The 25,790-nt window shown below is 35.5% G+C and overlaps 1 protein-coding gene across 1 annotated transcript in view; it reads left to right on the top strand.

Annotated features, from left to right (window-relative positions):
* The window catches only part of LOC110033173, a 118,122-nt gene extending 93,185 nt beyond the window's left edge, over positions 1-24,937 (top strand). Inside the window, exons 9-10 of the mRNA XM_020737076.1 lie at positions 7,929-7,994; positions 24,705-24,937. Of these exons, the coding sequence (XP_020592735.1) occupies positions 7,929-7,994; positions 24,705-24,749 (111 nt within the window). The 3' untranslated portion in view covers positions 24,750-24,937. The remainder of the gene's footprint in view (positions 1-7,928; positions 7,995-24,704) is intronic.
* The last annotated feature ends 853 nt before the right edge of the window (positions 24,938-25,790 follow it).

The raw sequence follows: 25,790 nt of genomic DNA, 5'->3' as shown, positions 1-25,790 counted from the left end.
TTAAGTCTTGCGATTTAATTCTCGTGTCTCTTATTCGACGCTCGGTTAGGGCTCGATTGAGGGAGATGACTAGGGCTCGACTGAATCCATGAACGAAGCCAAACAGGAACAACAAGCTTAACACGAGAGTCGTCCGCGAACGACGCCTGTTCCCTACAGTTCGCGTCACCTGTTTGCAGTTTACTGTCTTCTGCGCAGCGCCCTGACCTCTTCGGCCCTCTGCTCGATTGGCTTCTCGATGGAGCTTCCTTTTTCTTCGGGTGAACCGGGCAAAATCTCCTTTGCCCACGTTGTGAGTAATCCTCAGGGGGAGACGGTGGTTGCGTTTCCCTTACGTTATAAGAAGAATCGTGATGGTCCAGGTGGCTGCCCCTTTATTAAGAATACAAACAGACAAATTGGGAAGACAATACTCTTTTCCTAAGAGTCCGAAATTTCAACCCTGACTGACAAATTCAAGTTTGCTCTCATTAGGAAATTTCACCTATGGAGGTTATCAGTGGAGGTTATCAGGAAAAGTTTTGATGACCTGAAATTAGCAGGAAAGTGGAAAGTGGGGCTCATGGATGAGAGACGTGTTTTGATTCAGTTAACCGTGCCTGAAGGCTTCACTTGAATTTTCTCCAAAAAATATCTTAACATTGCTGGTAAACCTATGAAGCTACTTAAGTGGTCTCCTGATTTCGACCCAAACCAAGAAACTCCCACTATACCGGTATGACTTAGTTTACCTGGTCTCAAGTTGCATTTATTTCACCATTAGATTCTCAAATCTATTGGGGTCCATCCTTAGAGATCTTTTGAAACTAGATCTGTCTACTGTCAACCTTACCAAACCATCGGTGGCCATAATACTTGTGGAAAGAAATATTACTTTACTTGATGTTACAGAAGTCTGGCTGGGCACAACCTATAATGGTTATTGACAACAAATCGTCATGGAGCACATACCCTCATATTGTACCCATTGTAAGATGTTTAGTCATGTCTTTGACAAATGCCACAAATTTTATCCAAAGTTGAAATCTAAGGTTCAAGTGAATAAGACTGGGTCTAACCCCACTACTCTGGACATTTTAGTTCCACCAGGGGAGGATACTACCAGACATGAGGTGTCTATTGTCTTTGAGAAACCCCCCATGACATTGCTGTTACTGTTACTGCGAGTGATGTGATGCTGATACCTTCAAACCCCATAAAAAAACAATACTAATGGACTATTACCTACTTATTGTAGTGTTCAGATTGATAATAAGGAGAGTCTCATAGCTCCACTTCTTCATGAAGTTTTCGGTGTAGAGGCAACTCATACTTCACATATACTAGAACCTATTGCGGGTAATACGGTTGATAACCATTCTGCTTCAGTTCTACCACCGCAGCAGACTAATTCTTCGGAAGAGGAATGACAGGTCTATTCTAGGCGGAAGAAGAAGAATGGAGGCCGACTTCAGCTCGAGAACATATTGGATGGGTTACTACTGGTAATGGCGATCATCTTACCAGCTTATTAGCTTACTCCTACCCTAGAACTAGAGGCAGAGGCAAAACCAAATTGGTTCGCTTTCTAGCCATCTGATATTGTGTATTTCGGTACTCTTAGGCTTTTTATTTTAGTATCTAATATATTTTTCTATTTTTTTCTAGTTTTGCAACCATTTGTAGTTTTTTTGTGGGCTGGGCTCTCCTACAAGGCTGCCTTACGGCTTTATTTGGGCTTATTTTTTTAAGCTTATGGTGGATTTTTTGGTAAAGTAACATAGGCATGATTATTGTTTTCTGGGGTCTCCATTTTCTTTGCACAGTTGGGATGAATGTATCATGATTGATGCCTGGAATGATTTTGGTGCTGAGGTGGTTTCTTTGCATGATTACTGTGACTTCAAATTCTTTTGGAGTTTATTTTGCATGGGTTTTAGGCTTGGCAGTGGCCATTTTCCTTTGTATGAGCAATGCTTGATTCGTAGCTTGGGTATTCTGGAGTTTATTTGGGATTGGCATTTATGGTTGGATGCAGGATATCATTGCTACACAGATTTTACTTTTTCTACTTCTTTGTCTTCTTTTGGTCTGTTTTTATGCGGGCTCGCTGGTAGAATGCTTTGGCTTGGCTTATATTTCGGGGTCAACTTATTATTTGCACTGAGTTTTGGATCACTCTATTGGTCACTATTTTGTCTTTGGGTGGGAGGTCTCTCATCGTTAAGGTTATTGGGGCTCTACACTTCTTTGGTGACTGGATGATTTCTCCTTATGACCATATGGTCACGGACAAATAGTCTCACATCGACTAGGTGTAGGGCCGAAAAACACTATTTAAGTCCTGGGCTGCCCACCTCTCTTAAGGGCTCTTTTGGGAGGTTATAAGTGGTATCAGAGCAGATTACTGTCTATCTGGTGTGTGGACTCTCCATGGTCCAGTGGGACCCTCAGTGGAGCAGATTCGTGACGAGGGCGTCAGGTGATTGGGTGAAGGAGAATATCACGGACAAATAGTCCCACATCGACTAGATGTAGGGCCAAAAAACAGTATTTAAGTCTTGGGCTGCCCACCTCTCTTAAGGGCTCTTTTGGGAGGTGATAATATGCTATTAATGCATAATTATTGTTATCTGTTATATTGTATTTTATTAACTATTTTGGCAGAGAGTTCTCTTACAGATTTCTGGAAATGTGGAACTCATATGCTTGATGCCTGTACTGCCCACTTATGGTTACTCCATGGAAGATGAATTTTGTTTTTTTGGGAGCTGCCAATAGAGATTGGCCTACATTGTCATGCCCAATATTACTTGAATATTATTGATGCTGACATCGATCGATTTGCATGTTTTGGCAGAAGTCGCTAGATATATCTTGGACTTAGCTCTTTCGGTTTAAACAATTTTTACTTTGTTTTTCGTTGTGGAGTTTGGTATACATGTATATTTTGGGTATACTTTTTTCGTTGGTATAATTTTAAGATCTACACATGTATTTTAAGCTTTTTGCGTGGTGTTGTAATGCGGACAGTGGAAACTCTAAGTTTTGATTTTTCTGTTTTGTTACGAGTCGGGGTTTCACTATCCCTCCTCATCTCTGTACCTTTTTTTAACTTTTAACGCGTAAATATATTATTTATTTATTTATTTATTTATATATAAAAGTTTGGGCTTTCATGTTTAGGCTAGTAGGGTTCAAAAATAATTTCAGAATGAGAATTTCAAAAATTTTCAATCTCACTATTGAATTTGCATGTGTCTTTTAGCTAACAAAAGACGATTCTTTTTAAGCCCAATAATGAAGTTATGTAAATGCGAAATTATAATAATTTCTATGAATGTCAAAATTCAAATAATTTCGAGGCATACAAATTTCAATAATATTTTCCAAGTAAAATGTAACTCTTGGAGTTTTGTGAGAATATTTTAAAACTTGTATGAGTAGAAATTTTTTATTTTCAAGTTGTGCATGTTTCAGGACATTTACATAAATAAGCCACCCATGCTTGATTTCAGATTTGTGCATCTACCTATTTGAAACAAACTATCTATCAATTTCATATTTTAGAGATTATCCAATTCATTTAAATCCTACAAGTTTCTCAAAACTATACAAACATATAAAATCCTACCCATAGGTGCTCCACCAAAATAAACTAAATATTTAAAATTGAATGGTTTGAGAATGTTTCGTGGGTCGAAGTAAACTTGTACTCAGTAGTTTTTGTTCTAATATTCGTGCAAAATTATTTTAAGAAAAACTTTGATTTTTCTATAGTTAAAACTCCTATTTTGAAATTAAATTCAAGACAAGTTATGCAAGTTTTCAATTGGGGTTACCTATATAGAGAACAGAGTTGTAAGTCATACCCAACTAGTTTGATCCTCCTCGTAGGGATTGGAGTTAACGAGTCTAATAATTTCAAACTATATGTCCAAATTTTGAAATAAGAATTTATAAGCTCAAATCACCCAGTTTGATCATACTTCTTATAAGGATATGAGTTGACGGAACTTACATATTAAAAAAAAAAAGCCTAAACTAATAAAATCAAATGCTCTTTAAATATAAAAGTTTTAAATGTTTAAATCCCTGATGAAGGCAATATTGATTGTGAATCTCAATCATTGGTGTCAATTTTTAAAAACAACAACAACAACAACAAAGCCTTAATCCCACTACGTGGAGTCGACTACATGAATCCTTTTTCTCTATTGCGTCCTATTTAGTGTCATATTTTCATTTAGTTCTAATAAATGAAGATCATGTTGCCTACAATAAGCCTAAGTCTTCCTAGGTCTACCTCTGTCTTTCTTTACATAAGTCGAATTTAAAACATCTACTCTCTTAATCTGATCATCCGATGGTCAATGATTAACGTGGCCAAACCATCTAAGACGACTCTCTCTAATTTCGCCTGTCACTGGAGCTACACCAACTCTATCATGGATATATTCATTTCGCATTTTGTCTCTAAGTGTAAAGCCACTCATCCACCTAGGCATTCTCATCTCAGCAACTCCTAACTTAGTATTATGCTTCTCTTTTAAAGGCCAACATTCAACGTCATATAGGATTGCAGGTCTCACCACTATCTTATAAAATTTTCTTTTCAGTCTAAGCACTACGTTTCTATCACGCAAATAACCCGAAGCATTCTTCCACTTCAACAAACCAACTTGAATTCTACTATTAACATCCCTATCTATATCACCATTACTTTGAACAACAGACCTGAGATATCTAAATTGTTCGCATCTTTTAATAATTTGATCACCTAAAGTTACACTTCTATCATTAGAGTTACTACTACTAAAATTACATTTCATGTATTCAATTTTAGTTCTACTCAAATGAAGGCCTTTAGACTCCAATGTAGACCTCCATAATTCAAGTTTTCCTAGGCTTTTTCTCTAGTCTTATCCACGAGAAGGATATCATCGACAAAAAGCATACACGAAGGTACATCCTCTTGTAAATGTCCAGTAAGACCATCCATAACTAAATCAAAAAATATGGGCTTAAAGTCGATCCCTGATGTAATCCAACAGAAATAAAAAAAATATTTGTTCAATCCTCCTTCAGTTCGAACACTAGTAACAACTCTAGTATACATGTTTTTATTGACTTAAATAACCAAAATATTCAAGTAAAATTAATCACAAATCACATCCACCTTCCACAACAGTATGTTAAGTGATAAATTTTTTGTCGATTTCAGCTCACAAAGAGTGAATGGTATATCAAATATATCTTTATGTCACAAATAAAGAAATTAGATGCCAATAAGGACGTGACCTAAGTCTTTTGTTTGCGTGGTTATATCAACAAAAGGCACCACAAAGTAGCATTTTTTATTAGTCCTTTAACCGGGTGTTACCGTCAAATGACACTATTAAATTCCGGTCATGGTCGTAACTCATGTGTTTCCCAAAAACTTTCTATCCTTTGAGTTGGGAACCATAGTGGAACAATTGATTAACAGAAAGTCTTTTGTCCGCTGTTGTCGACTTAAGTTTGTTCCCTCAGATAAATATCCACCACAAACCTACAAGGATCCCTTGGACGACACAACTCATGATTACTGATAAAGATCTTTGAGTCAAGTTAGGTCGACTATTTTCTCTGACTAAGTAGATCGGAGATCAATTGCTACTTTAGGGAACCATAACGAACTGAAGCGGGAACAACTCTATGATTTGCTAAACTGTTTGAACGGAGCGTTTTGGTTGAGCGGAGAAAAAACAAATAGAAAGGAGTGTTCTGTTCGAGTGAAAGAGCCGGACGACGAGCACCATAATCCCATTTGTGAGGTGATGAAGCAACGAGCTCTAGCAGAAGATCCATACAATGAGTTGGAGATGGAGTTACCTTGAGCTACATGAGGAAGAGTGGGACGATGAGTCCAAGATGAAGTAGTGCCCTCAAGCTTACGTACACTAGGGACACTTCGACACATTGTTCCTCAACTATTTTAAAGGAGGTATAGACGACGCAAATTGAAGAATAGGGCTATGGCCTCGAACTCTAACGAAGTAGGATAAGGAAGCTTGGTTCGTAGCTTCGCTGAAGACACGGAGGATACCTCAACACTTTTGACCTCCAGCTACTTAACAGCCGGACGACGAGTCAGAGACAAACTAGTGACCTAAAGCTTATGAGAGATGAAGCAATTACTCGTGCGTACGAGAGGAGATAGATCATGTATACATGAGTGTTGAAAGACAACGACGGAGATATCTATGGGTTTGTCGTCATCAACAGTGACGAGGAAGCTTGGTTCGGAGCTTTTGTTGGATGGAGCCGTTGCTGTAGACACCAAGGACACTTCGACACATTGTTCCTCAACTATTTTAAAGGAGGTATAGACGACGCAAATTGAAGAATAGGGCTATGGCCTCGAACTCTAACGAAATAGGTTTCTTAGATCTCTGATACCATTTAGAATTGTGGAAAGAATTTATTTCTCGTTCACCCAAATGTATTTTAGTTTACTATAATAATAATAATAATAATAATCATCATCATCATCATCATCATCATCATCATAATAGATGATGATGGTGGTGGTGTTTGTGATGATGATGATGAATCCGATCGAAATGTTTGATAAAAAGTTTGGTATTTTGGATTACTCTATGTTTAAATTTAAACCAAATTTAGATTTTAAATCACTTTTCTAAAATCCTACAAATAGGAGAGGATTATGGAACCAAGTATAAGCATTGGAGCAAATTGCGCAATATTTGAATTTCTACTAGTTTCTATTAGATGCAAGCGGCTTGGAAGGAAATCAGAGAGTGAAGGAGAGAGGTTTAAATCAAAGAAAAAGAAAAGAAGAGACGAATAAAGGATCTTATTTATGATTGCAACTATCTTGACATAATGGAAGTATGATTGTGCTAGAAATAGAATAAATAAACATGTATAAATATATCCTCTTGAGGTGCTTTTAAATGGGCATCTTTTTTGGTGTATGACAAATCCTTTTTGATTATTGTTTTTTTGTTCTCTTTATTTTCTTCAAAAATTTGAGGGTTTTTTTTGTTTGTAGTAAGATTAGGTTTATCGTGTGTTCGTGTCCCTTTATTTATAAATTTATCTGATTTCTTTATAATCGATTCGATTCTCGCATTTCCCTTGGATTTAGGCTTGTTTTTGCCGATTCATGTAAATTTTGGGATCAAATTGTGATGCTTTATCTTTGTTAGTAGTTCTTGTTGTTTTATTCGGTCCTATTAAGCGCTTCTGCACCAAAGGAAAAAAAAGGAAAAACAATCTTTTTCTGTGAAATCACAGTAGAGCCATTGCACTTAGAAGATGTTTACGGTTCTGATATCCTTGTCAAAGGTAATGCATAGGATAGGTTTTCCATTCCCAAATTTATGTTAAAGGATGCGAAGTGGAAAAAGAAGAATATACGTACAGGAAAAGTGTATTCAACGTGAAATCTTTGCATCTAATTATAGTCTGAGGCTTTTTGACTGTTGCTGCTGCAGGCACAAAATCATTTAGACAAATCATTGTTGAAGATTAACCATGGACTTGCACCACATTACATGATAAGATACTAGTAACATGCTACATGAAAATTATCTCGCATCTCTTGATAACATATTCATCATTTGTTAAGGGGGAGAATGCCTATATATGCTCATCACACCAATAATTGTGCCTAATCTGAAAAAAAAAATTTTTTTTCTCACGTAGCATCTCGCAGTACTTTTTGTAAATTCTCATGTTTCATGATACAATAGCTTCATCTCGTCCAATATGCTGATGCAAGATCCGGGACAATTTTCATAATTTTTAAAATTAGAAAATGGTGTATCTGTAGGCCATGCTTTAAAATTGTTCAAGTTTTAGAAAAGAGTTTTAATGTAGAAGTGTCTGGAATTTAGCTTTTATTCTAGACAACATAAAAAGCACTTTTCTCCTTTGAATAGGATCTATTGGAGGACCCTGCTATTGTCCGTGCCATAGATGAAGAGACAGAATTCAATGCTTTAGTGGTATGCAGACTTTATTCTCATTACTGTTGCATTTGTAGTTGTTAAACACGGCACTTTTAACAGAGCTTTCCAAATTATCTTCTATACCTAGGGCTTTTTATGTTGAGAAAATTGAAGATTTTGCTGCTCTGTAGAGAATTTTTTGGTAAGGGGAGAAGTGGCCATCTTTCACATGTTTTACATCCGGTTCTCCTCTCATAAATTATGTTATCAGTGTTATTAGTTTGAGTTCATTGTTATGGGTCTTATGGGCTTAATTTCCATTTTCTTCAATTTAAAATTTATATATTGACTAGCCAAAATTCATTTGGAATGAACAACGGTTAGGATATTTAAATTGATATATGTGGGCAAATCTGAAGCTTTTATTCATATTGAACAATCAAATTCTTAAGATTGATGGATTTGAGAAATTTGTCATGTTTCAATTGGCCTTGTTGATATAAAGGTGAAGGGTTGAGCACAGGTTGTTTCCTATGAATATGCTTTATTTATCCTATTGTGAAAGCCTCGACTTTGGGTGTTTAAAAAAAACCTTACAAGCTATTTGAAACAGTTACTTTATGAGCAATGAATTTCCATGTTCTAAGAGGTTATTTGAAAGCTGAGAGTTTAGGATATTGTAACAACCATGTAGAAAAAAAGAAAAGGAAAAAAAAAAGTGCCTTGAATTGGCTAGTGGCTCCCACGTTTTTGTGCTGTTTCATAGTGTAGACAAAGATGAGGGGTCAGTTCACTATTTTAAGAAGGGATCCTCTGCAACGATTTGAAGCGACAAGACTAAGGAGATGATTCAGTTAATTCTTTTATGGGAAATCAATGAAACGCGTGTGAAAGAGGAGATGAGGTCGACGGAGGGGTCAAGTGAGTGTGAGAAGCACAGACGATGACATAGATTGGGAGTTGGCCTTGCTAGCTCGTCTGATGAAGCAAGAGGATTGGTAAGAATGATGATGCTGATGATGTTGTTTAATAAAGAGACAATCTTTGTCAATCATATAGGAAAGTTGTGACAAAATTTAAATAATAATAATAATGATATTACTAATAATAGATAAAGGGTTGTAATTTGCATCAGTCATAAGAATGTTGTGACAATTTCGAATATTCGAAAAATATTTTGGAAGATTTACATGCATGCCACTCAATTCTTATGTGTTTACATATCTAACTCTTAAATTTTTACATATATGTCACCTTGCCTATGCATGAAAAATGTGTATTTTGCTTTTTAAAAGCTAAAATAGTGGTATCTTTATTTGGATATGAAAGATTTTGGTGCTATAAATGTAAAGAGTAAAGTTTAGGTGTTAGATATGTAAATACTTAATAATTGGGTGGTATGTATGTTGATGCCCCAAATATCTAATTTTAAAAGTGGATGTTTTAGATTATTAAATAAAATTTTAATTAAGAAATATATATGTTTGGGCATACACTAGACAAATGTTTCAGGTGCCACACCAATTTGAGACCTAACCGTCTAGTGCACCTTGATTTAGCCACTGATTTGGCTAACCAAACTACCCAAGAACCATCCATTCCAACTACAGTTATGGTGGAAGATGCAACTAGGGATGATACAACTACTGCTCCAATTGAACTTGATGGGAACTCTTCTCTAATCAAGCCTACTGATATTTTTGATCTTTCACTTAGTATCACTGCTACCAATAATTTGGTTGTAGTAGATGATATTCCAATAGATATGGAACCACTTCTTGTAGAAGAAGAGAGTACTCAAGTACTGGAGGTGTGCCAAGATCAAAGTGTGCAACAGGCTGAAACTGCTCAACAATTTACAGATCAACATACCCACCAGGGTGAGTTCTCCATTGATGTTCAACTTATTGATCAGACGGGACATGCAATGGAAGATGAATTGAAGATTTATAATGCCAAGAAAAAGAAAAAGGGATGTTAGAACTCGGGAATTTACCGAATGACAGTTTGATAGTTTTGAGTGGAAGCCCATATAACGGTTTGTTGCTAGACTCCCTCTTTAGAACCAGGGGGAGATGAAAACCTACCCACCATGATTAACCTTCTCTTCTCAAACGAATGCATTCATATATATTTCTTTACCTGTATTTTTCTTTTTTAAAGATTATTTTTGGGGTTATGTAATATCCTAGGTGATTTTTATTTTGGGTTTTGTTAGAATCATTTGCCCACTTGTATATATATAAATTTTTTATTAAAGATATTGATTACTATATAAATATATTACTAAATTTTTTTTTTTTTGCTAGAAAGAGCTTTGGCTCCTTATGCATTTAATTGGAAAAAGAATTATGAAAAAAGGAAAAGTAGGAAAAGTACCTAACTAAAACCCACATACAACTCACACAAAAACAAAGAAAATCTAAAGGTCCTCTTCCCAAAAAAAATGCAAAATACAACACACACAACCAAAAAAACATAAAACAAAAAAGTATCAAAATAAAACTAAACCATAACACAAGAAAATACATATAATTACTAGTAGATAACTAAGTGGGATCCCCTCACTTGGGCGGAAATTGTAGCCTCAAGGCAAGGGCCTGCCGACCCTAGATTCATGCTGACTAACCCGGTTAGCTTGAACAAAACCAGTCGGCCTCTCCTTGGGAGAGTCAAGCACCGCGTTACCATGTGGTTTAAAGATGAAGGGAGATTTAACTCAAATACTTTTGCCCACATTACTGACATGAAATGTTTATAAAGCTTCACAACTTGTGTAATACAGACAATTTTTTGGAGTATTGATGCAGCAGTGTCAGGATAGGATCCTTCAATCCCATTCTTGGCCTGCAAGTTCTGAAGGATCACAAACGAGGCAATCACGATTCCGTTACAGGGCATTCAACCGCATCACCCAAATTTATCTATTTTAAATATATTTCATTTCTTTTTGATTTCTTTCCTATTTCCTAAAATTTTCTTATTTCTAAGTAGGATTTTTTGAATGAATGTTTATGTTATTTTTTGGGTTCAGACGTTTCTCATTTAGTTTGTGTTTTAGATATTGTTTTTCTGATTTCTATGCTAATGGAGTGTTGTATCCTTTTCCTATTGTAAGTGGTGTGTCTGTAGCTTTTGCAAGAATAAGTGGTGAACCTGCTCAACATCCATACCACATTGTTGTGACACTATTTTTTTTTGTTTTCAGTTGGGACAACCACTGAACTATATTTGTCCTCATCCAGTTTTGTCAAATTCTCATATTTCATTCCCTTGCTATTCTATGACCACCTCTCCAGCGAAGCCACTTACTAAACACCTGTAGGAGCTTTGGAACGTTATCATCTGGTATCTAAGCCTGACATATCCTAAATTCCTTTTTATGGATTTACCATTGCTACACCTTAACCAAGATTCCATGCAACATGACCTAACACCTTCACCTCAAATTTTTTTTCCCCTAAATCATTCATACAACAATTTCCAGCCTCAATCTTAAATTTTGAAAAATTCAACATTTCTCTTTCACTACAAATCCACCTAGACATCTATCCACCAAAACCAAAAGCCACTGACAAACCTTGAAATTCTGATCGAGAGAATAAAATAATGTCACCTAGGACAAACCCACAAAGAGGTGCTTGCCAAGGACAGACCCTCAACGAGGTGTCTGAGAATTTGCTACAGAGTATATGTAGCTAGAAATTGTCCAAATATAATAGAGGCTTACCGTCTTCGGGAGGAGACAATCTAGTGAGATCACTTTTAGAAACAAAAGTGACTTGCCAGAGAGGAAGAAGTGAATCTCTTCACCATGTAGTTTGTAGTGATGAATCAATACCCCAAAGTTAAGATTTTTATTTTGGAGTGAAGATTGATTTGTCAAATTTTTATTGTCACATGGATCCAAATGAATTCATTGAGTGGATTCAAGCTGTGGAAGGAGTCTTTGAATACAAGGTTATTTTATCAGTCAGAATGGTAAAGTTAGTCACCATTAAGTTAAACAAAAGTGATTTTTTATGGTGAGAAAATTTGAAGCGCCCATGTTATCGTGAAGGGAAAAGTTAAATCACTAGCTGGTCAAAAGATGAAAAGGGAGATGCGACGTAAGCACCTACCAACTCATTACATACATAATATGTTCTTGAGACTTTACTAGTTATTGCAGAAAAAGTCTCAGTAGAGCACAATCCAATTTGAGCAGCTTCTATTTAAGTGCGAGCTAGTGGGGCTCGAGGAGAATACCATTAAAACCGTTCGTTATTAACATGGTCTAATTACAACCCTTGTGGATGTTATAGGACGTTCAAACCATAGCTTGGAAGGCAGAGAGATGACACCACAACATTAGGTCCGCACCACGCTCTAAACACAGTTCAACTCTAGGATTAAACCACAAGAGTACACATAGTGTAGCATCCCAACCCACCTTACTAGAGAAAAAATCAGTTTAAAGTAGAGACAAGGTGGAGTCCTCTTGCACTTTTAACTATGTCATAATCAGGATTAATTTTAAGTCCCATTGTTTTGGGCCACTGCATTTGAATGCCCGAACAAAAGAGCGATATCTTTCACTGTGTAGGGTGCAGTGGAGGAGAGAGGGTGCAGACCCAAATAAGGAGAATGGGGTGGAGTACGAGTTATTCACAGGTGAGGGAGAGATTCTTGTAATCGAACTGGTCGCTCTGGACGAGCTCGTGAGAGAGAAACAATGGCCTACCACAACATATTTCATACTTTTGCACCATGAGGGGCAAATTGTGCATCCTTATTAAATATGGACGCAGTTGTGAAAATGTGCCATCGATATAGCTGTTGGACAAATTGACCATCAACGTTAATAAGCATTCTCAGTCATATTCCCTGACCTGGTTGAAGAAGAGTAAGATTGGTGTTGACTTGAGATACCTTGTGGAGTTTTCTATTGGAGACAACTTGTACGATCATGTTTGATGTGATGTTGTAACTATGGATGTGTGTCATGTTATTTTAGGTCGACCGTGACAATACGACAGGTTACATTGAAGACGAAATAATCACCACCAATTCGTTAGCGGTGTGCATTATTTGTTCAAAATAGAAAAATTGAACCAAACTGATGAAACTGCGTTCGAGTTTTTACACTAAATGTAGGCCATGGGTCGACCAACGCAGACGGCCCGCGGGCCGCGTTTCAGGATAAACAGCTTATCCTGAAACACACAAGCTGCCCCAAACGGACTCTTAATGATAGCCGTAAAATACTATTAAGGATGTGAAGCATATTATACTTCTATCATTTATAGAGTCAGTTGTGATAGCTACTCTGACAGAGGCAGAAACTTTAGTAACTCGTGCCACGTTCTAAATGCTATGAGAGGCATCGATGAAACTAGCCTTGGTGATATTAGAAGACAGTGTCATGAAAGAGATGATATCTGAGGTTGTATGAACCTTACTAGAAGAGTTTCAGTGACCTCTAACCCTCAGTTTGCCCATTAGGTTGCCAACATTGTGAGTAGTCTCGCATGCTGTCATATTTGATAGAAGATGTAAGTTTTTGAATAGTTTTCGAAAGACTCTATGGAGTATATTAGGTGCTATATTTAAGCTCAGTTCAACAGCATCCACCGACAAAATGTCAAAAGGGAGGGGTGAACCCCAACGTGAAAATTATTTTAGGAGCTTTTTGGGAAATAATGCCCAACAATGGTATCCAAATCCTTCAACGGAAGAAGAAAATTCTTATAGCTTGGGAGAATGATGTAGAGCGTTAGGATGAGCTCCCACGATCACGTCTTTGCAACCTGCGGGTTTTGCAAGATCATATATGAGGCAATCACTATTCGACTACAGGCATTCGACCAATTCACCCGAATTTTTCTTTTTTTAGTTCATTCTTTTTCTTTTTTATTTATCTTTTATTACTTTTATTTCTTATTTTTCTTATTTTTTAGGTATGCTTTTATTTGAGGGAATATTTATATGCTATCTTTTTTTGTTTTGGACACATTTAATTTGGTTTATGTTTTCTAGAGATTATATATCTGCTTTCTACACTAATAGAGTGCTATATCCTTTTCCTTCTATAACTAGCGTGTTTATTGCTTGTGCAGGAACATGTGTTGAACATCTTCGACATTCGTACCTCATCATTTCTACACTTTCTTTGTTGTTTTCTGTCGGGGTTGCCGCAAAGTGATATTTATGCCTGTCCAAACTCCCTCTAACATATTTCATTACCTCGCTATTCCACAACCCTCGCAGAATCTGTTTCCGAAATACCTTTTGAGAGCCTTAGAACAGTATCAAGTACGCAATTGATTTTGATCAACTCATGAAATGTCAATTGTTGGAACTAGATGAGCACATACCTTTGAGGACTGAGATCATCTATTAGACACGTGATATAGTTGCAGTCATATTGAACATTACAAGATAGATACTCTAGCACTGGAGGTGGAGAGCACTGAAGGTGGAGATATAACACAACAGTATCAAGTTCACACCTCTCTTCAGATAAAAGTTCAGCTATCGGATCATGCAACTAGAATATACCCAGCAAAGCATCTCAGCCTACCCCACCCAAGAAAAAAGCAGTTTAGGGTGGAGAATAAGTGGAAACAACTAGTACTCACATCCTTTCTTGCCAAAAAAGTGTTTCAAGTGATACATTTTTTGGAACATTGTATCAGAATACCCAAACAAGAGGATGTTCACATTCACTGAGCAGGGGGCAGTTAAAGAAATGGATAGTGATACAAGATAAGTTGAGGATGCCACGGAGCATCAACTTGTTGTAGATGAGCGAGAGAGGTTAGTGAGTTTATGTATTTTATGAGTTTAATCATTAATTTTTTTTTCTATTTTAAGTGATGTATCCTTTTTCTACTGCAAATGGTGCGTCTGTAGCTTGGTCAAGAGAAAATAACGAACCTCCTCGCTGCCAGTCTCTCGCATTTTTGCGTCCAACTTGCGGATTTCTGCCGGGCAGATGTCATACGTCATTTATCTCCCTCCAAATATCATTGAATGTCCATATTATCATCACACTACATTCCACAATCACCTTCCCACTAAATCTACTTCCAAAACATCTTTTAGGAGCTTTGGAAGGGGTATCATACACTTATGCTCTCTTAATAGACTCAAAATAGTCCTAAAATGGCTGACATGATTATCTAATATATCATCAATTATAAACTAATTATGATCACAAATGTTATATTCATCATTTCGATGAACACTATTAAGGTGTTATATCTAAAAGGTATAACATAAATTGATAGTGCACTTGTGTTGAATGTTATCTTTTCAATATCACCATCATTCACCTTTTTTGATAATCATATCTTAACAAAATTTTATAAAAGTTGAAGTTGTTGCATGTAAAAGAAAACAATTCTTTCTTATTTATCAATTGAAAATATATGTTACATATTTGTATACGCTTCAGTCTTTTTAGATGAGGAATATCTCTATTGGGTGAACTCTCTTGTAATTTGATTTCTAATTAGATTACTTAATATAGAAAATTTAGTTATTTGATTTCCTTTAATCTAGCTTCCTAATATACAACCATAAAAATTATTACTTCTCATAGCACTCCCCCACAAGCTAGAGTATAGATATTTATCATGCTCAACTTGTTACAAGTAGACTCTAGATCTATTAAGGGCTTTTGTGAAGATGTTCTCTATGTGTTTCCCAGTCTTTACATAAGTTTTAGAAATCAAATTTTGTTGAATTTTTTCACGAAAAAACAAAAAAATCTATCTGAATGTGCTTAGTTTGTTCATGAAAGACAGAGTTTGAAATAGTATAAATTGCAGATTGATTATCACACCACAACTTTGCTTGAAAAAGCCATTTCGATCAAGAATAGGATGACTCACCTCAATTCACTTGAAGCTTATGCTATTGCTCAATACTCAGATTTTTCATGCATTTTATTTCTTACTCTTACATAACACTAGATCACCACCAACAAAAACACAATATTTTGTAATGGATCTTTGCGTAATGTTGGAACTTGTCCATTCTGCATCAGAGAAATATTCAATATTTCCATGACAGTGATTCTGATATAGAATATTTGTCTTAGGAGCTCCTTTGAGATAGCATAATGTTTGTTGAAAGCTGAACATCGATGGACTGTCGGGGAGACATGAACTAGCTTATTGTGCTAACTCAATAAGTAATATCAGGGCCAGTCATTATGAGGTCGTTTAATTTCTACTAACTTACTGTATAACTCAAAATCATTAAAGGGCTCTCCATCCTTGGTAAGTTGCTAGTTAGAAGGCATCAAAATATTACATGATTTGACCCTTATTTCTGTAGTTCTGCTAACAAATCCAAAACATACTTTTGTTGATATGGAAAGACACCCTTGTTGTCCTTGATAGCACAATCCCCAAGAAGTATTTCAACCCAGATCTTTAGTGTTTAACTGATTTGAAGAAATGATTTCAATGATAAGATTCCTTGTATAGTGCTTCTAGTAATAAAAATATCATCAACATAAATGACTGATAGAATGACCCCAAAAGCTTATTGCTTGTAGAATACAATATGATCACTTTTACTTTTTTGCATTACAAACTTTTGTATTTCTTGGCTAAAATTTTCAAACCATGCCTGAGGACATTGCTTCAATACATATAATAATTTCTAAAAGCAACTTACTTTTTTAGACTCCCCCGAGCAAGAAGTTCTATACTAAATGACTTGGAATATGTATGCACTAAAAAGTTGCTCCATGTATACCTCTTCCAAAAAATCACCATGTAGAAAGACATCCTTCACATTAAGTCGGTGCAAAGGCCAATTATTCATTTCAGCCGGACAAAAAGAGGTGAACCAAAGTCATCTTAACTACCAAAGAGGATGTGTCTAAAATCCCATATGTTTGAGCATAGCCCTTAGCTACCAACCGAGCTTTGAGATGAGCGACAGATCCATCAAAATAAAACTTAAATACAAAGACCCATTTACTTTCAACAACTTTCTTGCCATACCGTTCAACTAGTTCCCAAGTTTTGTTTTTTTGTTAAGTCATTCATTTTATCAAGTATCGTTGCCCGCCATTCATAATGGCATAGGCTTTGTCAAATAGTTATTGGGGCCTCAACCAATTCGATAACCAATAAAAAAGCAAAAAGTAGAAGATGACTAATTATAATAACACGAAAAAATGTGATACATGCATTGATGTTTATGTATTTGAAGAGCCATAGGTAATTCATGGTCACTATGAGCAGGATCTCTTGACGAAGATGACACCAATGTCGGACTAGGATCAGAGGGACAAGATCTTCTAGAGTAAACATTAGTGATAGATGTTCTAGGCTTAGGCACAGGTGGAGGAGGTGGCGTTATAGCAGGATCTGAGTTGATGATGTGACACATTAACAGCTCATCAGAATCTTTTGAGGATTTTAGGCAACGATGAGTTACCAGAGAAGAGGTTTTTTTTTCATGAAATGTGATATCAATAAAAACCATGTACTTATTTAAGAGGGGAAAATATCAATAACTTTTTTGCAAATGAGAGTATCTTAGAAAGATACTCCTTAGTGACTTAGGTTCTATTTGAGAAACCTGTGGATGAGTATCAAGAACAAAACGAGTACACTTAAATTTACATTGTTCAATGAGAAATAGAGTTAGTTGAAAATAAAACTTGGTAAGGTATCTGGTTCCGTGGAACAATAGAAAACATCCCATTAATCAAAAAGTTTGCAGTAAAAACTGCATCAACTCAAAACTGTTTGGGCACATTAATTTGAAATAAAAAGGCTCTAGCTGTCTCAAGAAGATATTTGTTTTTTCTTTCAACTACATTTTGGGATGCAGTGTCAACTTAAAGTGACTGGTGAAGCATACCGTTTATGTCATATGTCTGAAAAGGTACCAAAACATATTCTTTGACATTGTCACTTCTCAGAATCTTAACTGAAACATAAAATTGAGTTTTAATTTCAACACAAAAAGATTGAAAATCTCACAATAACTTGGTATAAGATTTCATAAAATAAAACCAAGTCATATGAGAGAAATCATCTGCAAAGGTTATAATATGTTGAAATCCATTAGATAAAATATAACAAAGTCCTCAAACGTTAAAATGGACTAACTCAAAACTATGTCACTCTTTTATTAACTTTTGTAAAATAAGACATCCTGGTGTTTAGCAAATTGACGCGACTTACAATCCAAAGATGACAATTGTTGAAACTAAGTGTATAATATCTTTTGTGTTGGTTATTGATGGATGCTCTAATTGATAATGGATCTCAAAAAAAGATAAGATGCTGAAACAGGCATTGGGTCGATACAGTGCCTTAACCAAAATGTATAACTCCCCAGACTCTTGTTCATTGCCAATAATCTTCTTCGTTATAAAATCCTGAAAAAAATAATGATGAAAAAGGAATAAGATACAACAAATAAGAAGAAGCACCAATAAGCTCCCTCATAGTGGAAGAAAATGGCGGCGCTTGGTTCTAGAGTTGTTCGTAAGCCTTTCACTATTCATCTGCTTTTCTAGTTGGTTTTATTGTTCATTCGCTTGCTTTTACTGTCTTTTGGGAAATGGGGTCTCCTACTGCCCGACCTTCCTATTTGGATATCTTGGAAGGTAACTCGATGGCTAGCACTACTGATGTTTTGAACCGTATTTTCCCTCCACATTTCCATCAACAGTTTGAAGCTGGCTCTACGGTGGGATTGATGAAGAAACCTTCGAGGAAGAATGGTAAGCCTGCCTTATTCTTATCTGAGCAGGAAACTAGCATGCTGGCTGTGCCTTTCAAGTTCATCTTGGTTGGGAAATTTACTTGTTCTCATTCCAAGATGGAGGTAATTAGAAAATATTTTGCTGCTATGACACTTCAAGGCAAATGGAATGTGGGGTTTCTTGATGTGTGACATTTAATGATTAAACTTGAGAAAGAGGTGGATTATGCACTGATTTTTGTAAGGAAAGTGTTGTATGTGGAGAATTTGACATTGAAAGTATTAAATGGACCCCTGACTTTAACCCTTTGGAGAAACCCCCCTTTGTTCCTATATGGTTCAAGTTCCGGGTTGAAATTAGACTTATTAAACAAACCGGTTTTGTATTTTTTGGCATCCAATTTTGGGAAACCTATGATGATAGATTATGCTACATTTAACTTTTCCAGACCTTTTGTGGCAGGTGATGGTTGAAAGGGATATTATCTTGTCTTGTGCTGACTCTATTTGGATTGCAGCCCAACCAATGGTTACTGGCAAAGTGTGGAAGCTGAATATCTGTCTCCATATTGTACTAAATGTAGAATATTTGGCCATGTTTTAAACAATTGCTTCATCATGCATTCTGAATTGAGAAAAGATAAGAATGGAGGGACAGAGACTGTCAAAATGGGGAAAGATATAGTTACTGGGGAGAATATGGGGACTTCAGAATGTATGCTCTCAGATGGAAGGAACAATAAAGGGATTCTGGATAATATTATTCAATCTGTAGATGACTGCCAGGGGGAAGCAAAAAATCTGATTCCTGAAGTGGTAACTACTGAAAATGTGGAGGGCCATCTCCAAACCAGAGCTCAGGGGACTGAAGACAAGGTCACGAAGTTGGAAGAGGAGTATTATAGAGATTAGTGTGATTTTAAGTCCCTGCTGGAAGCTCAGGAGGAGTTGGATAAAGCCATTAAGATGGAGGAGAGTTTTTATAGTGAAAAAAAAGCTGGGCTCAATTTTATTGATGGAGATAGAAATACAGCTTAGTACCATGCTTTTATTAAAAGAAGAAGACAGTTGAATGCTATTGTGAAGATCAAAAAAGAAGATGGGCAATGGATTTATGACAGTGACACTATTCAGCTGGATGGGATTAGATATTTTCAGGAGCTTCTTATTTAGAATAATTGTATTCAACCTGAAGTTGATGCAACCTTGTTTAGAAATATTTCTGGTTATGTAAATCAGCTAAATTTTTGCTTTGTACCTGAAGCGGAGGAGATTAAAGGGGCCTTGGATAAGGTTGATGATAAAAAAGCTGGACCTGATGGTTACTCAGCATTTTATAAATTCTGCTGGGCTGTAGTCAGGATATTATTGATGTGATTCAAGATTTATTCAGGAGAAAGGATCTTCCCAATTACTTTAAAACTGCTGCCATTGTACTAATTCCTTAAGAGAAGGCAATCAACCAGCTATTTGGTTGGCTTCTCTTGGGTACTTTTCTAAGAGAACTTGTGTGTCAAAGGTTATTCCCTCTTATATTTTCTTTCTGTTGCATGGTGATTCCTTGCCCATGCCTTTTGTTAGATGTTGCAACTCTTTTTGATTATCTAATATATAATGCCTTCCTCAATAAAGAAAAAGGACACAACAATTAAGAGCACATGTAATTTTGCTAACATAGAGAAGATTAAAAAAGAATTGAGGTAATTTATGGGCAAAAGTTAAAGACATTGTAGGTGTAACATTAATGGTGCCAGAATTAAGAACATTAGAGTTTTTAATTGCCTGTCATGTGATCTGTAACACTATAATCAATGACCCATTGTGTGGAAGAAGAATCACGACAAGTATCATTGTTAACTGACCTGTCAGTGAGAGGGAGATTTCTTGGTTGCTTTATGAAATTGGATGAATCTAAAATATTCTTATGCAAAAATAGAGAGTCGGACTCTGAGAAGCTTTGTTAATAGTGACTATGTAAGTTGATTTTGATCTAAAACTCTTGTTAGTTTGAGCTACTTTTGATATGCTCTCCATTTATAACCTGGCTCATGGCAGTAGTAAACAACCCTTGAGTTTTGATTTTAAAATTCAATGTTTTACTATAATTGCCCTGAGACTATGGTTTACTAATGTCGGAATTTTCTTTGTTAGCAAGAGCCCTAAGTTGTTGTACAGATGAAGCCTGAGAACTTTGAATAATACACAACATTTTAGTGTGTAGGCTTCTTTCATAGTAGTAACTCCAGATTCAGATATGATCTGTGATTTAACACTTTTATACTGAGAGTTGAGGCTATATAGAAAACTTACAATTGTACTTTGTTTTCTTTTAACACGTTGAATCCAAACATTAGTACCGAAGCCCAATAGTGCATCATTTTTTCAGAAACACATTAAAATGTAAATGATAAGCTTTGAGTGATTGATTCTATTGTTCAACTCGATAGAAGTCCTTGCATACATAAAACTTTGAGAACTACTTTTACTTTCTCCCAAAAAGTACAAATGCCAATTCCTCCCTCGCTTCTTTAACATAGTCACAATGAATAATTTGACAAGATTGATCAGATTTGATAGAATTCTATATTTGTATCAAGGGCTGGGTATCAACTCTCATCCACTCGGAATAATTCGTATAAGTCTTCGCTTGGAGTTTCACTATTTTATTCTAATTAAAAAAAAAATTGATGTAATTTAACTTTTTGTGAATAATTTTTGACCACTAATTAAACTAAGCTTGTCACAACACGTTACGTTAAAATTACTTCTGTCTTAACCTTTGAAGACTTGTATTAATGAGACTTTATAGCAAACATGTGTCAGTATTGATCTCGAGTTGGCTATAGATTCTTATTTTTTAAAATAATTGCTAGCTTGCTTATAGTAGGCTTTCCACTCTTAGATTAGTTTTACATCTGACGTCCTCTTTGCTCTCTACAATTACATATATTTTTTTGTTCAATTTTTTTATATGATTTTGTTCTCAACACCTAACATCATCTCCAACATTAGGCATCCATTTCCCAAAGTCTTCGCACTGGTTGCCAAAGCTAAATTACCACGCGGACCTTTCTCGTGATACCGCTGTTCTTGTCAATTTGATCTCTAACTCCTCTTTTTCTCTGCTATCTTATATGTTTTTGGGCAATTTTTTGTGTTAGATGTTGCAACTCTTTTTGATTATCTAATATGTAATGCCTTCCTCAATAAAGAAAAAGGATACAACAATTAAGAGCACATGTAATTTTGCTAACAAAGAGAAGATTAAAAAAGAATTGAGTTAATTTATGGGCAAAAAGTTAAAGACATTGTAGGTGTAACATTAATGGTGCGAGAATTAAGAACATTAGAGTTTTTAATTGCCTGTCATGTGATCTGTAACACTATAATCAATGACCCATTGTGTGGAAGAAGAATCACGACAAGTATCATTGTTAACTGACCTGTCAGTGAGAGGGAGATTTCTTGGAGGCTTTATGAAATTGGATGAATTTAAAATATTCTTATGCAAAAATACAGAGTCGGACTCTGAGAAGCTTTGTTACTAGTGACTATGTAAGTTGATTTTGATCTAAAACTCTTGTTAGTTTGAGCTACTTTTGATATGCTCTCCATGTATGACCTGGTTTATGGCAGTAGTAAACAACCCCTGAGTTTTGTTTTTAAAATTCAATGTTTTTAATATAATTGCCCTGAGACTATGGTTACTAATGTCGGTATTTTCTTAGTTAGCAAGAGCCCTAAGTTGTTGTACAGATGAAGTCTAAGAACTTCGAATAATACACAACATTTTAGTGTGTATGCTTCTTTCAGAGTAGTAACTCCAGATTCAGATATGATCTTTGATTTGACACTTTTATACTGAGATTTGAAACCATATAGAAAACTCACAATAGTACTTTGTTTTCTTTTAACCCGTTGAATCCAAACATTAGTACCGCCCAATAGTGCATTCATTTTTTCAGAAACACATTAAAATGTAAATGATAAGCTTTGAGTGATTGATTCTATTGTTCAACTCGATAGAAGTCCTTGCATACATAAAACTTTGAGAACTACTTTCTCCCAAAAAGTACAAATGCCAATTCCTCCCTCGCATCTTTAACATAGTCACAATGAATAATTTGACAGGATTGATTAGATTTGATAGAATTCTATATTTGTATCAAGGGTTGGGTATCAACTCTCATCCACTCGGAATAATTCGCATAAGTCTTCGCTTGGAGTTTCACTATTTTATTATAATTAAAAAAAATTGATGTCATTTAACTTTTTGTGAATAATTTTGACCACTAATTAAACTAAGCTTGTCACAACACGTTACGTTAAAATTACTTCTGTCTTAACCTTTGAAGACTTGTATTAATGAGACTTTATAGCAAACATGTGTCAGTATTGATCTCGAGTTGGCTATAGATTCTTATTTTTTAAAATAATTGCTAGCTTGCTTATAGTAGGCTTTCCACTCTTAGATTAGTTTGACATCTGACCTCCTATTTGCTCTCTACAATCATTTTTTTTTTTTTGTTGTTCAATTTTTTTGTATGATTTTGTTCTCCACACATAACATCATCTACAACATTTGGCAGCCATTTCCCAAAGTCTTCGCACATGTTGCCAAAGCTAAATTACCACACGGACCTTTTTCGTGATACCGCTGTTGTTGTCAATTTGATCTCTAACTCCTCTTTGTTCTCTGCTATCTTATATGTTTTTGGGCAATTTTTCTTTATATACATTGATCTCCACACAGCATCTTCTCCAGCGTTTAACAAGCATTTCCCAAAATTAGTCCCCACATGTTACACACTGTATGTTGCACACTAAGGTTTTTGGTGTTACTGCTAAACCTATAGCAAATAATGTACCAATCCAAAGTCATATAGGTAGTTTTTTGGACGTATTTATTTCTCTTGGGTTTTTCTAATTCTTTATGCTCAAGAATTCTCCAGGATCTTTGGAATGCCCTTTAGTCAGAATGCTTCCAAATGAATATAATTGGGTGATATTTATAGATTTTTAGAATGACTACCAATCAGCATTTGAACAATGAATGATAGGTATTATGCCTACATATGTTTGTTGTATGAGAGAATAGTGTCATATTTGGTCGGCTTTCCCTTGTGTGTGTGTGACAACTATGGTGATTTGTAGTGATTTAGCAACTGTTGCCATTGAGTGTTTCTTCAATCAATGACCTTGATACACCACTTTGCTGAACTTGATGCAAAATTTTAATGGAGCGACATATAATAATTTTGATGGCTATATTGAAAAGAATTTTTTTTAAAAATTTTAATTGCTTAACTTTGGATTTCTAAAAGATTGCAATGTTGCGCTAACATTTTTATATTAAGAAGTTCATTTCATTTAGAGGAGTCATTTAGGATGATCGACTCAGGGAACACAGGTTTGTGGAGGCTTCAACAGCTTTGAGAAATTAAAATTCTTATAGAGGATTTATTTGTAGAGTACAGAGCATCCGCTAGCATGATTAAACAACATGGATACATTTCTCAATGGTCGAAACTGCTAGTTTTTCCACGTGCATAGGCAAGACTAACCATGAAGACATAAGTGACTGGCATCATGTCAGCTAGAATTGGAGTAACTCTACTTTGTTTCACTCATTCAGACACAATTGGACTCCAGATTGCACGATATTATTCATTGTCGATTTTTTGAATAAGACAGTTCTCCTGGCATCATTTTTGCATTGTTTTGAGCTTGTTTGCTGCTTAAATTATTTTTCAAGATAAGCTCTGATTGGTTCGACCATTTTAAGTTGCTTTGTTTTCCATTTGTTGTGCCAAAAATCATAATTGATCTGATAGGAATTTATACTATGTTGGCAGGCTTAAGTATAAATCTGCATCGGCTGTTAAATATTAAGTCTTTATTGTCATTTCTAGACTCTAGTGAATTCAGCACAAGTAGAATTTTCTTTGAAATTCGTTATAGAATTGTTTTCATTTGATGCATTACAGTACAGAATGTTCCTTCTGTTTCCTGTTGTTTAACAAAAGTTCCATTGTTCATTTTTAGGAAGAGGAAGCTGCGCTTCTTGAATCTTTAATGAGGGATGGGTGACCAGGAATGCTTGCTGCTTCTAATAGTAATAGAGTTTCTTCCAGACTTGGTGTAGTTGAACATCATTGTCGATGTTAGTGTAATTTATTGTGCAAAAACGAGTAGTGCTGACTACGTATCATATTTATATTCTCAATTATCTTAGCTGTGCACTTTCTGCAATACAGATTTATCTTCATGTTGTCTTCTTGGTTATGATTCAAAATGCTCAAGTTAAAATTTTTTTTTTTCTCTTACAATTCTAGATTTGTTAATTTTTTGGCTCTAGTTGCCGACAGGAAATTCACTCATCGGATGAGCTGCACATTTAGAGATGTCAGCAAAGCTGCTGACATCTCTAAGTTCCTATTTCATCTCCAAGTTTCTATTTCTTGATCATTTAAGAAGAATCAGTCAACATGCAATCTGATTGGCTTATGAAACTAACATTTCACATTCTGTCGTTCTATATTGGTTCCATTTATATACTTTTAGTTAAGCAGGTCAGTCTAATTAGGGTCGCAATTAAATGCTGCTGCTACTGCGGCATCCCATTCTCAAAATTCGGAATATTTTTTAGTCAGGCTGTTTACTAATATCAGGATTCTAATTTATATTTTAGGACATTGTTTCATGAGTTGCAAAAAGATTATTTCTGTTGGATCTTAAATTGTCTTGTGGTTCTCGTCTAAGGAATATAACGTCGGTCGAATGAAGGAAAAAACTAAAGCACTAGTAACACAGCTTTTTAGAATTTTTTTTGGGATCCGTCCCTTGGTAAAAATGTCCCTCTTATTTATAAATTGTATGTAGGGTATACCAAATTATAGGATCATCCCCCCATTTAATTGGATGTTAATCATAATTTATAAACTGTTACACCTTTATATATTTATAATTGGATAATAGATATTTTGATGTAACCATTGTAAATGTAATTGTCCTTGACAATGTTTCATATTCGTAACTGCTTGGCTTGGCCATTTGGTATTCATTCTGTCAGCCTAGTCTTTGATCGATTGAATGGTCTCCAGCTTCCTTTTTCAAGGAGACCAATTGTGA

Source organism: Phalaenopsis equestris, unplaced genomic scaffold (genome assembly GCF_001263595.1).
Source record: "Phalaenopsis equestris unplaced genomic scaffold, ASM126359v1 Scaffold001107, whole genome shotgun sequence".
NCBI classification, from domain to species: Eukaryota; Viridiplantae; Streptophyta; class Magnoliopsida; order Asparagales; family Orchidaceae; genus Phalaenopsis; species Phalaenopsis equestris.
This window is presented reverse-complemented; position numbering and strand designations above follow the sequence as displayed.